Source organism: Arvicola amphibius, chromosome 8 (assembly GCF_903992535.2).
Source record: "Arvicola amphibius chromosome 8, mArvAmp1.2, whole genome shotgun sequence".
Classification (NCBI taxonomy): domain Eukaryota; kingdom Metazoa; phylum Chordata; class Mammalia; order Rodentia; family Cricetidae; genus Arvicola; species Arvicola amphibius.
In genome coordinates this window covers 67,132,341-67,146,605 of record NC_052054.1, presented here as the reverse complement: position 1 = coordinate 67,146,605, position 14,265 = coordinate 67,132,341, and the positions used below count along the sequence as shown (strand labels likewise).

The 14,265-nt window shown below is 43.3% G+C and overlaps 1 protein-coding gene across 1 annotated transcript in view; it reads right to left on the bottom strand.

Annotated features, from left to right (window-relative positions):
- Nlrp8 (NLR family pyrin domain containing 8) overlaps nt 1–12,177 on the bottom strand; it is a 33,528-nt gene extending 21,351 nt beyond the window's left edge. Inside the window, exons 1-4 of the mRNA XM_042055585.1 lie at nt 12,108–12,177; nt 11,333–11,728; nt 8,115–8,189; nt 4,249–5,842 (exon numbers count right to left, since the gene is read on the bottom strand). Coding sequence (XP_041911519.1) covers nt 4,249–5,842; nt 8,115–8,189; nt 11,333–11,728; nt 12,108–12,177 — 2,135 coding nt within the window. The remainder of the gene's footprint in view (nt 1–4,248; nt 5,843–8,114; nt 8,190–11,332; nt 11,729–12,107) is intronic.
- Between the last annotated feature and the right edge of the window lie 2,088 nt (nt 12,178–14,265).

Here is a 14,265-nt window from a genome sequence, read left to right as displayed (position 1 = left end):
TGAATGAAAAACTGATCAAGACAGAAATTAAAAAAGACTTCCTAGAATTGAGTGAAAATGAACACACAACATACCCACACGTATAGGACACAATGAAAGCAGTTCTGAGAGGCAAGTTCACAGGGAAAGTGCCTCCATTTTAAAAAAAAGGAGAGATCTCATATTAGCACATAACGGTATATTTGAAAACTCTAGAACAAAAGGGAGAAACCACACCCAGAAGGAATGAACTGAAAGAGTCAATCTCAGGGCTGAAATCAATAAAATAGAAACAACAACAACAACACCTAATAAAAAGAATCAATGAAATGAAGAGTTGGTTCTCTGATTAAAATTGATAAGATTGACAAACCTTAATACAAATTAACTACAAGGTAGAGAAAGGATATTCAGGTTAACAAAATTAGACATGAAGAGGGGACACAACAAAAGACACCAAGAAAGTCCACAGAACTATATGGACATGCTTTTAAAGACCTGTTCTCTACCAAATGGGAAAATCTAAAAGAAATGGATAATTTTCTTGATACATACAGCTTACAAAAGTTAAATAAAGATTATATAAATAATTTAAATAGACCTATAACCTCTAGTGAAACAGAATAAGTCACTAATTATCCCAAACCACAAAACAAACAAACAAACAAACAACCCCCCCAAACCACCCAGGGCTAGATGGTTTCAGAGAACTCTATCAGAATTTGAAAGGAGAGTTAATGCCAATACTCCTAAAATTATTAAACAAAATAGAAACAGAAGGAACATTGCCAGATTTACTTTATGAGGACACAGTGAACTTGATACCCAAATGGAGTAAAGAACCAACAGAGAACAAAGAGAACTGCAGACCAATTTCCCTCAAAACACAGATGTCAAAATGCTCAATAAAATACTTGAAAACCGAATCAAAGAACACATCAAAAATATCATTTACCATGATCAAGTAGGCTTCATCCTAGAGAGGTAGGGATGGTTCAACACACAAAAATCAATAAATATAATCCACCATATAAACAAATTGAAAGAAAAAAATCACATGATCATTTCATTAGATGCCGAAAAAGTCTTTGATTAAATCTAACACCTCTTCATGATAAACGTCTTGGAGAGAACAGGGATACAAGGAACAGACCTAAACAAAATAAAGGCAATATACATCAAACCTATAGCTAAAACCAAATTAGATGGAGAGAAACTCAAAGCAATTCCAGGAAGAAGAACAAGATAAGGTTGTCCATTCTCTCCAAACCTAATAAATAATAATAATAATAATAACAATAATAATAATAATAAATACTTGAAGTATTATCCAGAGCAATTAAGACAATCAAAGGAAATCAAGGGGATACAGACTGGGAAGGAAGAAATCAAAGTATCTTTATTTGAAGATAGTATAATAGTGTACACCCTAAAAATTCCAGCAGGGAACTCCAACAACTGATAAACACTTTCAGCAAAGTAGCTCAATACAAAATTAGCTCACATAAGCTCTGCTATCTACTCTGCTATATAAGTGAAAAATGGACTAAGAAATCAGGGAAACAGCTTTCACCATAGCCTCAAACACTATAAATACCTTGGGGGCAACTCTAACCAAGCAAGTGAAAATGACCTGTATGATGAAAACTTTAAAAGACACAAGAAAGAAGTTGAAGATGATGTCAGAAAATGAAAAGATCTCCAACGTTCATGGATTGGTAGGATTAACATAGTAAAAATGGCCATTTTACCAAATGTAATCCCCATCAAAATCTCAACATAATTCCTCAGTGAACTTTAAAGAACAATTTTCAGCTTCGTATGGAAACATACACACAAAAACCCATGGCAGATAAAACAACCCTGGATAATAAAAATACTGCAGGAAGTATCACTAACCCCAATTTCAAATTCTAATAGCATGGTATCTGCCCCAAAACAGACACAGTGGTGTAGAAGGAGCCGTGGGCTGCATTCCCGCCCAGCTCCCGGCCGCCTGGCTAGCTTATGCCCCGAAATAACAACAAACAAATTGTATTCTTTTAAACACTGCCTGGCCCATTAGCCTCTTATTAGGTAATTCTCACATCTTGCTTAACCCATATTTAGTAATCTGTGTAGCACCACAAGGTGGTGGCTTACCGGGAAAAATTCAGCAAGTCTGACCTGGTGGCTGGCTTCATAGCAACTGTCCCAGAGAGGAGAGGTATGGCGATTGACTAACTTCCCTTCTTCCCAGCATTCTGTTCTGTCTACTCCACCTATCTAAATCCTGCCTTATCAAAAAGCCAAGGCAGTTTCTTTATTAACCAATGAGACTCCTCCATCACAGTGGGCAATAGAATGGAATTGAAGCTCTAGAGATAAATCCACACCTTTGGATACCTGACTTTTGATTTAAAAAAAGCCAGAAATACACAATGGGAAAAGCAGAAATGGAACCCATACCTGACATTGCTTGGGTGACTAAGAACCAGAGACTAGATAGCCCAGAGACCTAGGATAAAACCAAATCCTACTAGTCTAAAGCAAAAAAGAAGCAATAAAATGACTCCCAGTGACATTCTGCTACACTCATAGATCAATGGCTTGCTCAGCCATCATCAGAGACGCGTCCTCCTGCAGCAGATGGGAACAAATACAGAGACCCACAGTCAGACATTATGCAGAGAGTGGGAGACCTCAGAACACTCGGTTCTAAATGGGGCATCTTTATCAAATCCTTCCCTTCAGGGATCAGGGAACCCTTAGGAAGGGGAGGTGAAAAGAATGTAAGAGCCAGAGGGGATGGAGGACACCAGGCGAATAAGGTCCTCTAAATCATCACGAGCAAAACTCATATGAACTCACAGAGGCTGAGGTAACACACACAGGGCCTGCATAGGTCTGCATCAGGTCTTCTGTGTACACAGTATGGCTTCCAGTTTAGTGGGATTTTTTAAATGGGCTTCCTGAATGTGTTTCTCGTGCCTTCTCTTGGGCTCTTTTCTTTTTACTGGTTTTGTTCAATTCCAACATATTTGCTTTTGTTTTCTCTTATTATATTATATTTTGTTTTATTTTATTATTATCCCTTAGAAGCCTGTTTGTTCTAGAGGAGCAAAAGGAATGCATCAAGATGGAAGAGGGGGTAGGGGATTAACTGGGAGGTGGACAGGAACGGGAAATCATAATCAGGATATATTATGTGAGAAAAAAATCTATTTTCACTGGGCAGTGATGGCACACCTTTAATCCCAGCACTTGGGAGGCAGAGACAGGAGAATCTTAGTGAGTTCAAGGCCAGCCTGGTCTACAGAGTGAGTTTCAGGACAGCCAGGACTATTACACAGAGAAATCTTGTCTCAGCACACAAGCGGGCGGGCGCGCGCGCGCGCGCACACACACACACACACACACACACACACACACACATTTCAAAAAAATACATGAAAAAATATAGGGCTGGCATTTGAGATAAAAGCATCAAGCATCAAGGAATCTTCAATGCCAGCATTCAGGAGGCTTCTAGAGGCAGGTGGATCTCTGTGAGTTCAAGGACAGCCTGGTCTACAAAGTGAGTTCTAGGACAGCCAGGGGGAGGGAGGGAGAGAGGGATGGAGGGAGGGAAGAAGGGAGGGAGGGAGGCAGGGAGGGAGGGAGAGATAGAGAGAGAGACTCAAAAAACCAAAACATACCAAGACCAAACCACAAATAAGTTAGAAGAATCATATAAACTAGAGAGCAGAAAGATTTGGGGTCTTTACTAGCCTAAATTAACATTGACTCAGCAAGATGGTTCAGTAGGGAACGGCACTTGCCACCACACACTTCAACCTGAGTTCTACCCCTGCGACTCACGCTGGAAAGGGAGACCTAACTCCTGCGAGTTGTTCCCTGGCCTCCACTTGTGCACCCTGGTAGGCATGCACCCATCTCTACATTCAATAAATAAAACATAATTTAAAAACTACCCAAGTGGCTGGAAAGGGTGTCTCAGAGAACTCGCTGCTCTTATAAAGGGCCAAGTTTCACTTCCCAGGCCCCACATGTTGGTTCACAACCAACCCTAACCCCAGTTCCAGGGGATCCAGTGCCCGCTGTTGGCCTCTTAGGGCACCGGACACATGTGGTACACAGACATACATGTAGGCAAAGCATGCACATGCACCCAATAAAACCTAAATGAAAACAGAACAATAACAAGATCAGAACACAACTGCTTCCCACATTCCCAGGAGGTAGAAACCCTAGAGCGCAGCAGGCTACTACCAAAGACTAAACACTCACTGAGTGCTGCTCTGGGAAGGATCTGATGAGTCCTGCCAGAGCTCCTGGTGGAAGGCTCTCGACAGAGTCAGTTCTACTTTCTCCAAATCTTGGCAGTACTTAAGGCAAAACGCAGACAGCTGAAGGTCCTTCAGGCTCCCGAGTTTCAGAGAGACTTTCTGGTAGCTTTTCAGGGCACTGTAGACAAAGCTCTTCTCCCCGACTTCGGTCAGGCAGGGGAAGAGCTGGGAGCAGTCATAGCATCCACTGTCATTCAAATGGGTTATCACGCTTATGGCCTTCAACTTGTTACCCAAGGCCAATCTGCACTTGAAGGACCTCATCACGATGCCAGCACACGCTTCATTTAAAAGACCAAATAAGAAAAGCCCCATCTGAGTCTCACAGTTTTCTCTGGATTGTGACATTGTGATCAGATCCTGGATGTTCACTTGGCTCAGTGGGTGATAATATATAATTCTTTGGGGGAAATAGAGAATATAAAACAGGGCGCCAAAAAACTCCTGGAAGATAAACAAGGCAAACACGTACCGGTCTCCTTGGTCTTCTAGCTTTCGAAGAATGTTCACTTGAAGGAAAGTGTCTATGGTGGCCTCATCCACCTTGACATGCCGAAAGTCCCTCTTATCAAACACACTCTTCAGGTCCCATATACCCCGGGCAGCCAGACAGCACACACCTTCCAATTGCTTTTGGTAATTACTGCCGGAAAGTTTCTTACATATGGTTGGGAACAGGGTAGCCAGATACAACACACACACAGATGTTGCATTTGGACAAGCCTTTGTGAGATTTACCATTTTCTGCATTAGTTTTCTTAGACAATGGCACACTATCCAGCACACCACAGGGACCCGACACATGGACAAGAGAATGGTGTTTTTCATGGCAAAATCCACAACTTGGTTCCTTATCATCCTGTCTCTAAAATATGACCTGAGATAGTTGAGCGTTTCAGTCCTCCTAAATCCAGTCAGGGTGACATGGGAAGGTCGCTTGACTAAGACTTTAACTCCTCTCCAGGAGGTCGGTCTCACCATGATCAGGAGTGTGGCTTCTGGAAGCATCCTTTTGCTTAACAAGCTGCTCAGGAGAACAGCTCCAGGCAACTTCTGGTTCCAGTCTTCCACCAGATCAGCTGGTCTTGTGATGAGGCAAGACGTGAGCTCCTCAAAGCCATCCAACAGGAGCAGAAGTTGATCTGGTCTGGATAAAATCTTAGACACGAGAGCCTGAGACCTAAGCCCTTGGTCCTCGATCAGCTCCGAGAAGCTGCGCTCTCCCACCCAGTTCAGTTCCCGGCAGTGGAAATAGAAAGCAAACTTGAATTTGTGCGCGTAGAACTTGTTTTGCGCCCACATCAGCATCGTCTGTCTGGCCAGCGTTGTTTTTCCAATACCAGGAATTCCATGGATGACCACTATCTTAGGCTGTCTCCCCTGGGGACTCCTGGGTAGAAAGAGACATGGCAAGATTGCCGCGTGGTTTCTCACATTGATGTACAAAAAATCTGCTTGGTTTCCAGGCCAGACGGTGGTGTCCCACACAGGGAGGCTCTTTTGTACCACGTGCTGTTTGTACTTCCGTATTTTATCTAGAATCATGAAGAAACACAGAGAACTCCTTTAGAGTTGCTTAAAACACTGGTAAAAAACACAGCTGTGTAAGTCCATGGCAACCTCCATGGGATGTTTGGATTTCCTCTGGGAACCCTTCTTCCCACCCTCAAGCCCTTGAACTGGATTGCAAGTCACATAACACAGACATACAGCCACATGGCTATTCCTGACAGTGTTGTTCACAATAGTTCCATGATGGAACCACCCAAGCTAGGGTCTAGCTACAGCAGGCATCTTAATTCATTCTTCCATCCCTCAGATTCTAGAGATATCAGAAAGAGGATCCTGGTAGGGGGAACAAAACAAAACAAATCACACTAATGTGTAACAGATTCTCTCAATCAAATTGTATGAGGACACAGACACAGAGGGAACTGAGGGCCAAAGGAAAACTTCTTATAGAGGTAGTCAGACTATCACAGTCTGTGGTTTCTGCAACATGTATTCAATTAGCTATCGATTGAAAATACTTTTGGAAGTTGTTTGTGGTGAATATGTACCTCCTTTTAAAGAATCATCATTCCCAAACAATTCAATATAATGGTGATTGGCAGGTTTGGCAAGACAGCTCAGTGGGGACAATCTCATGGTGTCAAGGGTGATGACCTGAGCGTGATACCTGGGAGAGAAGGGATGCCAGCAAATTGTCTTAGAACCTTCACATGCATGCTGCAGCATGCTCACGTGTGTGTGTGTGTGTGTGTGTGTGTGTGTGTGTGTGTCTACGTGTTCCCACACACCACAACATAAATAAAAGAGAAACTCAATTAGTTATTTGTAGAATTGACATTACAGTAGGTACCAAATGGGACATCTGAAGCACGTTCCCTTCCTCCAGGGCTCAGAGATCACTGAAGAAGACGGGGCAGAAAGATTGTAAGAGGCAGAGGTAGTGGACATCTGTAGTGGAAATGTGTTTGCATGGTTCTATCAGGGCCATTGCACACATCGGCTCACAGAGACTGGGAGAGCATGCACAGGGCCTGCACAAGATCAAGCCAGCCCCAAATCTCAGCATGGAAGGGGGAGGGGCTCATAAAATCCCACCCCTCGACGAGAGCTATTGGCTGCTGGTGGAGCAGAGCCAGTTTTCTTCAGGCGTGGCGCCCGAGAGGCTGCCTGTGTTCTGGTAGGTGGCTTTTGTCTTAGGGAGGGTTTTCATTGCTGTGAAAAGATGCCATGCTCATGGCGACTCTTCAATGGAAACGAGGTGACTTGCTTACAGTTCAGAGGTTCAGTCCATTATCATCGGGATGGGGAGCATGGCAGCCTGCAGGCAGATGTGGTGCTGGAGCTGAGAGTCCTCTATCTGACTCAGAGGCAACAGAAAGTTGATCTGACTGTCATAACGAGTGACGCTTGAGAAGAGAGACCGCCCCCACAGTGACACACTTCCTCCAACCAGGTCACACCTCCTATTAGTGCCACTCCCTTTGGGGGCCACTTTCTTTTAAATCACCACAGCTCTCTAGCAATGGACAGATCAGAAGCACTAAGTGTACCCAGTGAGTTTAAAAAAACGAGCAACTGAAGTTAGGAGAGAAAAGTGACGTGAGGTTTGGGAGGACTGGAAGGGAGGGAAGGGAGGTAGATCTGATCAAACCACAACACATGTGTGTATGAAATTCTCAAGCAGCAAGAAAAGAAACAATCAGCTGACAATTTTAAGTGCACGGGAGGGATGTGTGGAACTTAAGTGCAGGTACTGCATCATTACATATAAGAGACTTTAGCATCCGTGCATGTTGACAAACTCCCCTAAGATATCGAGAGATAACTATACACTAGTTTTTCTTAACTAACTGGAGTTTTTTTTTCTTTTTCTGGAGTTTTTTTTAAATCAGCGAATATGACATTTTTCGTTCACTGGCCCCAATTTGAGGAGTTTTGATGGAAGCATTGGAAAATATACTCTTAAGCTGGTGTTCTTTAAATTAGCTGGGCGTGAAAGTGGCTACTGTGCAAGGGAGAGACTGCTTAGAACCAGCTTCTACAAAAGGCTGACCCATAAGGAAGGCAGAAAAGCATCTTTGTTGATGGTTTCAGAGCTCCTGCATCGAGGTGGCATGGAGGCTGGGCTTCCTGTGGTCATGTGAGTCCACAAACACTATTTTTGCCTAAATTTTGATGAGTAGAAGAGAGACTACCCACTTTCACGTACAGTCTACTCTGACGAGGTGTCCGAGCTTCTTGCTCCAGCCCGTACCCGTACCCCACTTTTACCAGACTGGCACAGCTAGCACATACCACATTCTTCTTTTGTCAGACTCAGCGGTGTCTTCCTTAGATGGGAGTCCACTGGTTCCAAGGTAGGAAGAAGGTCTGCAATGGATGGAAAAAGTGACTAGCCCGTCAGAATGAACTCCCACAACAGGGTCTGATGGACATTATACTGGTAAACTGTCACATGCGATTTAAGGTGACGGAGAAGTTGGCTCTGAAAGTGGGGTCCTTTCTCTACACTTGAGACTTAAGCGTATGTATGTCAGGTGCTCTTCTTCAGAACCCTTTTTCTGTGGGAGGGACTTTTTACTCTAACTCCATGACAGGGAGAGAATAAAGCAGCTCGAGAATAAAAACACTACGTCCTCAAGAAGAGATAGAAGGTGAGTCCCATTCGATATAGGTTTATTGTTTTCCTCAATATATAAAAGTGTCCGTAGCCGGGCGGTGGTGACACCCGCCTTTAATCCCAGCACTCGGGAGGCAGAGGCAGGCGGATCTCTGTGAGTTCGAGGCCAGCCTGGTCTACAAGAGCTAGTTCTAGGACAGGCTTTAAAAAAGCTACAGAGAAACCCTGTCTCAAAAAACCAAAAAAAAAAAAAAAAGTGTCCGCAGTGGGAAATAGAAGTTTGGAATTCAGCCATCGGAAGCTCAGTTATGGAGAAAAGGCACCGTTATGAACCCCAGCTGACTGTGTTAATTTCTCCAGTGGGTTTCTGCTGGATGTTGTAAGCTCCCGATTCAATGACATTATCTCTATCTATTACTATTTTTCTTTTTGCTTGGAAGCCTCACCCAAGGGGCTTCTCTCCTCTGCTAGAGACTTGATTTCTGTCGGGAAGTCCAGCTGACTGCCTTTTCACTCATTTATATTTCCTAAGCACCTTATGTACAATCTAAAGGTAGTTTTAAAAAATTAGAGAGGGGGGGGGAGAGAGAGAGAGAGAGGAGGGCACGAGTTACAGAACAAGTGTGGAAGCCTTTTGAGAGTCAGGGTTCTCCCCTCTGTGTTATTTTTGAGGCAGGGTCTCTCTCTGTATCTCTGTATCTGTGCTGTATGCGCCAGACTAGCTGGCTCAGAAGCTACTGGCCAGTTCTCCCAGTTCTGCCTCCCAAGCTGCTGTAAGAATGGTGGGATTTCAGATGTATGCCACCACATTTACCTTCTATAAAAGTCTGGGTTCTAGAGGTCAAAAACTCAGGTTGTCAGGCTTACTCTGCAAGGGCATTTTCCGACCCCCCCACAACCATTTCCCAGCCCTGAAGATACAATGATTTTGTATAGGTCTTATCTACGACCGATAACATGAGTTCAGAAGTGGAATTTTCCACTTGTGGCATCATGTTGGTGACTCAAATGTTTTATATTCTCAAGCGTTTCATATGAGTTGTTGGGTTAGGATGGTCAGCCTAACCCAGTATGATATGCACACTCTAGCTGGTGAGATAGCTGTGGGTAGGGGTGCCCACACGGTGAGAGGAGAGCACTGACCCCCCAGTCTTGTCCTTTGACTATCCCATGTGCATGAGCATGTGTTCACGTCACTTCCACATACAATGAAAACTGTACTAAGATAACCGAAGCACATCAATACATCCATATATGTGCAATGCATGCACACATCTATGCATATGTATGAATGTGCATACACTATGTGTGTTTACATATGTAATATGCACATGTATTTACAGTCATTGGGTTATCTACTACCCACAGTTGCTATGTTCTCTAGAATCACCATAAGCACTGTGTTAGCCAGTACCATGGTTCCCATGAGAATTAAGAGTGAAGATTAATTTTTTGCTTTTTTGAGACAGGGTCTCGATGTAGCCCTGGCTGTCCTGGAACTTGCTACATAGACCAGGCTGGTCTCAAACTCACAGAAAGCCATCTGCCTCTGATTCCCAGGTATTAGGATTAAAGACGTGTGCCACCACACTGAGCTTAGTAAGTTAGTTTCTTTTTTTTTTTTTCTGGTTTTTCGAGACAGGGTTTCTCTGTAGTTTCTAGAGTCTGTCCTGGAACTAGCTCTTGTAGACCAGGCTGGCCTCGAACTCAGAGATCCGCCTGCCTCTGCCTCCCGAGTGCTGGGATTAAAGGTGTGCGCCACCGCCGCCCGGCAGTAAGTTAGTTTCTTATGAGATTCTGGTCATTATATTTTTATCAATTGATTAAGATACAACATTGTTTTGCATATATCTTACATATATCATATTTAGAGGTATTTTATTCAGCATACTATCCAAATATATTTGCTTAATACATTGTTTAAATGTTTTATCAGATATATTTCATTTGCTGTATTATGTTTAGATCTCTCTGATTCATTAACACTGGACTCACAGACAGTGTTACAAGTCATATCTAACAGACAGTTCTCTGACATGAAGAATTTCTTCACAAGAGCACAGTCACCTTATGCTCAGGATCACTGGATGATTATTTAACACTACATTTTGAACGATAAAGTCAACTAAAGCACAGAGATGTGGTATAGCCTGGACTGGAGAGACTCGTGCATAGGACAGGAACTTAATGCATTGCCTTGCATGAGCTCAGCTGAGAACCATAGCTCAGCTTGCTGCTCTGCTCAGGCCTACAAATGACCCAGAATCCTTGTCTTCTGAGATAGGGTCGCATGCATTTATGACCTGAAACTCACTATGTAGCCAAAGATGAATTACACATCTCATCTTCTTGTGGCCACCTCCCTAGTGCTGGGATTGCAGATGTGCACCACCACATCTGGCACATGTGGTCCTAGAGATTGTCCATGCTGTGCACGCCCTCCACCAACTGAACTACACCCTAAGTTTTCGGTGTTTTTAATCACAGACTATCTCTTATAAATAGTATATGGTTAAGGTTTTAAAAAGATGAAATATAGGGAAAGAGAGATGGCTCGGTGGTTAAGAACACTTACTGCTTTTGCAGAGGACCTGGGTTCACTTCCTAGCACCCACACTGGCTCCCCACAACTGCCTGTAACTCTATGATCGAATGCCCACTTCAGGCCTGTGTGGGCCCCCACATGCATGTACATGCATGCATGCACACACACAAAAGAAAAATGAAAGTCTTAAAAATTTACAAAGGCAACAAAGTAGGTTTTGCGGGGAGGTTCGACCCACCGTCTGACTTCACTCTGTTTTCCTTTGCAGGGGAACGGGAAGTCGCAGGGCAGGCAGCCACTCTCTAGTTCCTCAGCCCCCGCCCATCTGTGTGCTGTACCGCCACTCACCCTTTAACTCCTTCTGTAGCAGGGAACAAATCCTTCTCTGGTTCATTTTCTGGAGGATTTCACAAGCCACATTCCAGGCCAGTGCTCCAGGTAGGGAGTCTACTAAGAGATGAACCGTCTCTGCCCAGCTGGCTCTGTTCAGCTGCTCCCAGGTGATGCCTAGAGAGTCCGGCAGGAGCTTCTTATCCATCAACAGCGTCTTAAAGATTTGTAGCTCCATATTGCTTAAATAACTCATGTTCACCATGACCCCATTAGCACATGGGGAGTCAAGAGAGTTAGTATGTGTCCAAGTTTGGGTAGAAGTAAGATCGGTAGAGTTGGAAGGGGTGTTGAGGCTTAGGCAGGATCTTTGATTTACCTCACTCATCCTCATGCAAGGTGAACAACACTTCTCTGTCAGTGATAAATACAACTGAGCAGGAGAGAACAAACAAGACCTGTGAAGACACAGCACGGTCATCAGCGGTAGAATCCAGACCACCCTACAGTCAGAGAACTTCAACATCTCACGAGAAGCCCGCCACCATGGCTCAGCATTCCTCCTGAGTCTTCACTTTGGGTCTCATGCTGCAGATGGAACCCAAGGCCTTGCGCGTGCTAGACAAGCCCTCTATTGAGCAACACCCCAAATCTCGACCCTTTATTATTTTAAAAAGTATTTATTTTTTTGTTTTATATCTTTGCCTGCATAGATGTGTATCATGCATGTGAAATGCCCAAGGAGGCCAGAGAAGCGCCCCTGGAAGCGGAGATACAGGCAGTTATGAGTCACCATGTGGGTGCTGGGAGTTGAACCCATGTCCCCTTGCAAGAGCTGCAAGCACTCTTAGCTGCTGAGCCATCTCTCCAGGTCCTAATCCTTTATTTTTAATTGTACAAAGAATGCCATTGTTTTTTCAGCAAACATTTTTATTTTTATTTACTTTTATCAATATATACTCATTGCATAAAATTATAAATTTCATTATGACTTTTCAGGTGCATGTCTCACATGCATTGATCTTCTCAGGCCCTTCATTACCATTTCTTGTCTACATTCTTCCCAGATAATTCCCCTTCTGCTTTCACATATAAAGTAGGTTTTTAATTTTTAACATTAATTTCTCCTTAGCACACAAATGATGAGTTTCATCATGACCTTTGCAATGTGTATTATTGTTCTTAGCTACTATTTGGCCACTTGAACGCTCTTGTTTATCTGTTTTCCAACTGTTCACTTCCTCCCTTAATAATCTTTTTTTCTGCTTTAATACCATATACATATTTTTTGAGGCTCTTTCCATGAGCCTTGAATCCACATCAATCCTCTTGCCTCAGTTTCCAGAGTTCTGAGGTTATAGGGATATATCACCACGCCTGGCTTCATCTATCTCTTTATATCTAGATCCACATGTAAGGGGAAGTGTGTACTATTTGTGGAGTATTTGTCTTCCTTGACCCTCTCCTGTTACATCCTCCTCCATAATGGTCCCCTTCTCTCCTGCCATCTAAAGCCATGTGTACTCTATCATCCACCTAGCTACCCACCTGTTTACCCATCCCAGAGCTATCACCACCTACCACCCATGATCTGTCTACATATCTATCACCCACCTCTATCCCTTCTATCCGTCTGTCATTTATCTATCAATTCTCTATGTCTATTGGCTGACATCTTCATCTGTCAACCATCTATCAAGCATATATATCAATCATCTATCACCTACCTACCAGTCAGTCATTTTTATTTATCTACATATCACCTACCTAGCCATCCCCTACTTATTTATCAGCAATCTATTATTTATCTACTTATCACTTTACCATTAGCTATATGTCTACCTACCTACTTCTCTATTAATCATGAATATCTGTCATCTATTTTTATCATTTATTATTTTACCTACCATCTATCTAGATCTATTTATCAACTATTACCTATTTATTATGTATGTATGTCATTTATATCCTGCTGTCTTTCTATTCACCATCTGTTGATCTATCCATCAAATATTATCTGCCTGTCTGTCTGTCTATATATCCATCTATTTAGATTCTTCATATGATAGAAAATGTGGTATTTGTGTTTCTGAGTCAGATTTAATTCACTTAACATACCAAACTGTTCTGACTTTCAGGCAACAGCTGAGCCTTAGAAGCAGCAGCTGAAGCCTGGCTAATGCCCAAAGGCTGAGCCCTGGGGAGAAACTAATGCTTTTCTTAACTAAGGAGGAGTCATGTAGGGAGGGGGTGTGAAAGTCTGCGTTTCTCAAGCCTCTGCTCCCTGCTCTTTGCCTAACTCCCGTCCTGTCTATAACATTTGATTTTTCTTAGCACGTGTGCCAGTGGTTAACCTAACTCCCTTCCTGCTTATAGCGTTTGATTTAACCTAACACATACGCCAGTGCTTAACCTGGACCTCTGAGCATGAGTGAAGATGGCCTCTTTGGGGCTTTAGGGAGTTGTCAGCTTTGGCCAGTCTCTTGGAGCCCAGGCCTCAGAACTGGAATTTAGGATATTATGTCAGAAATGGGGACACTTGGGGAGGCCGGCAAGGATTTTATCTGTGAGAACCGTTGAGTTCAGAGATGAGTCTGGTTGTATTTTATATTTTCAATACAAATTTTCATCTGGGTTTGGTGAACTCTGTCAATAGAACTAAAAAATTGAGATGATGAGAAAAATTCGAACACTCACCTCTGAAATGGATCAGACTTCTAGGCTCCTTCTAGCAAAACATATCTTCCCAAGCAGATAGAACAAACCTTTCTTGGCTCCTTCCCAATCCCTTATAGGCTCTGGGAACCCAAGCCAATGGCATCCATCCTTTCCATTGGCTGGGACTGGCTCAGGTTCCTTTCCCACAGTACCGATTGGTAAGCACTTAGTATATCACCCCCCCTCTCCTGCCCCCACCAAGTTAACTGTCTTCCAGGCTTGCTCTGCCAGGT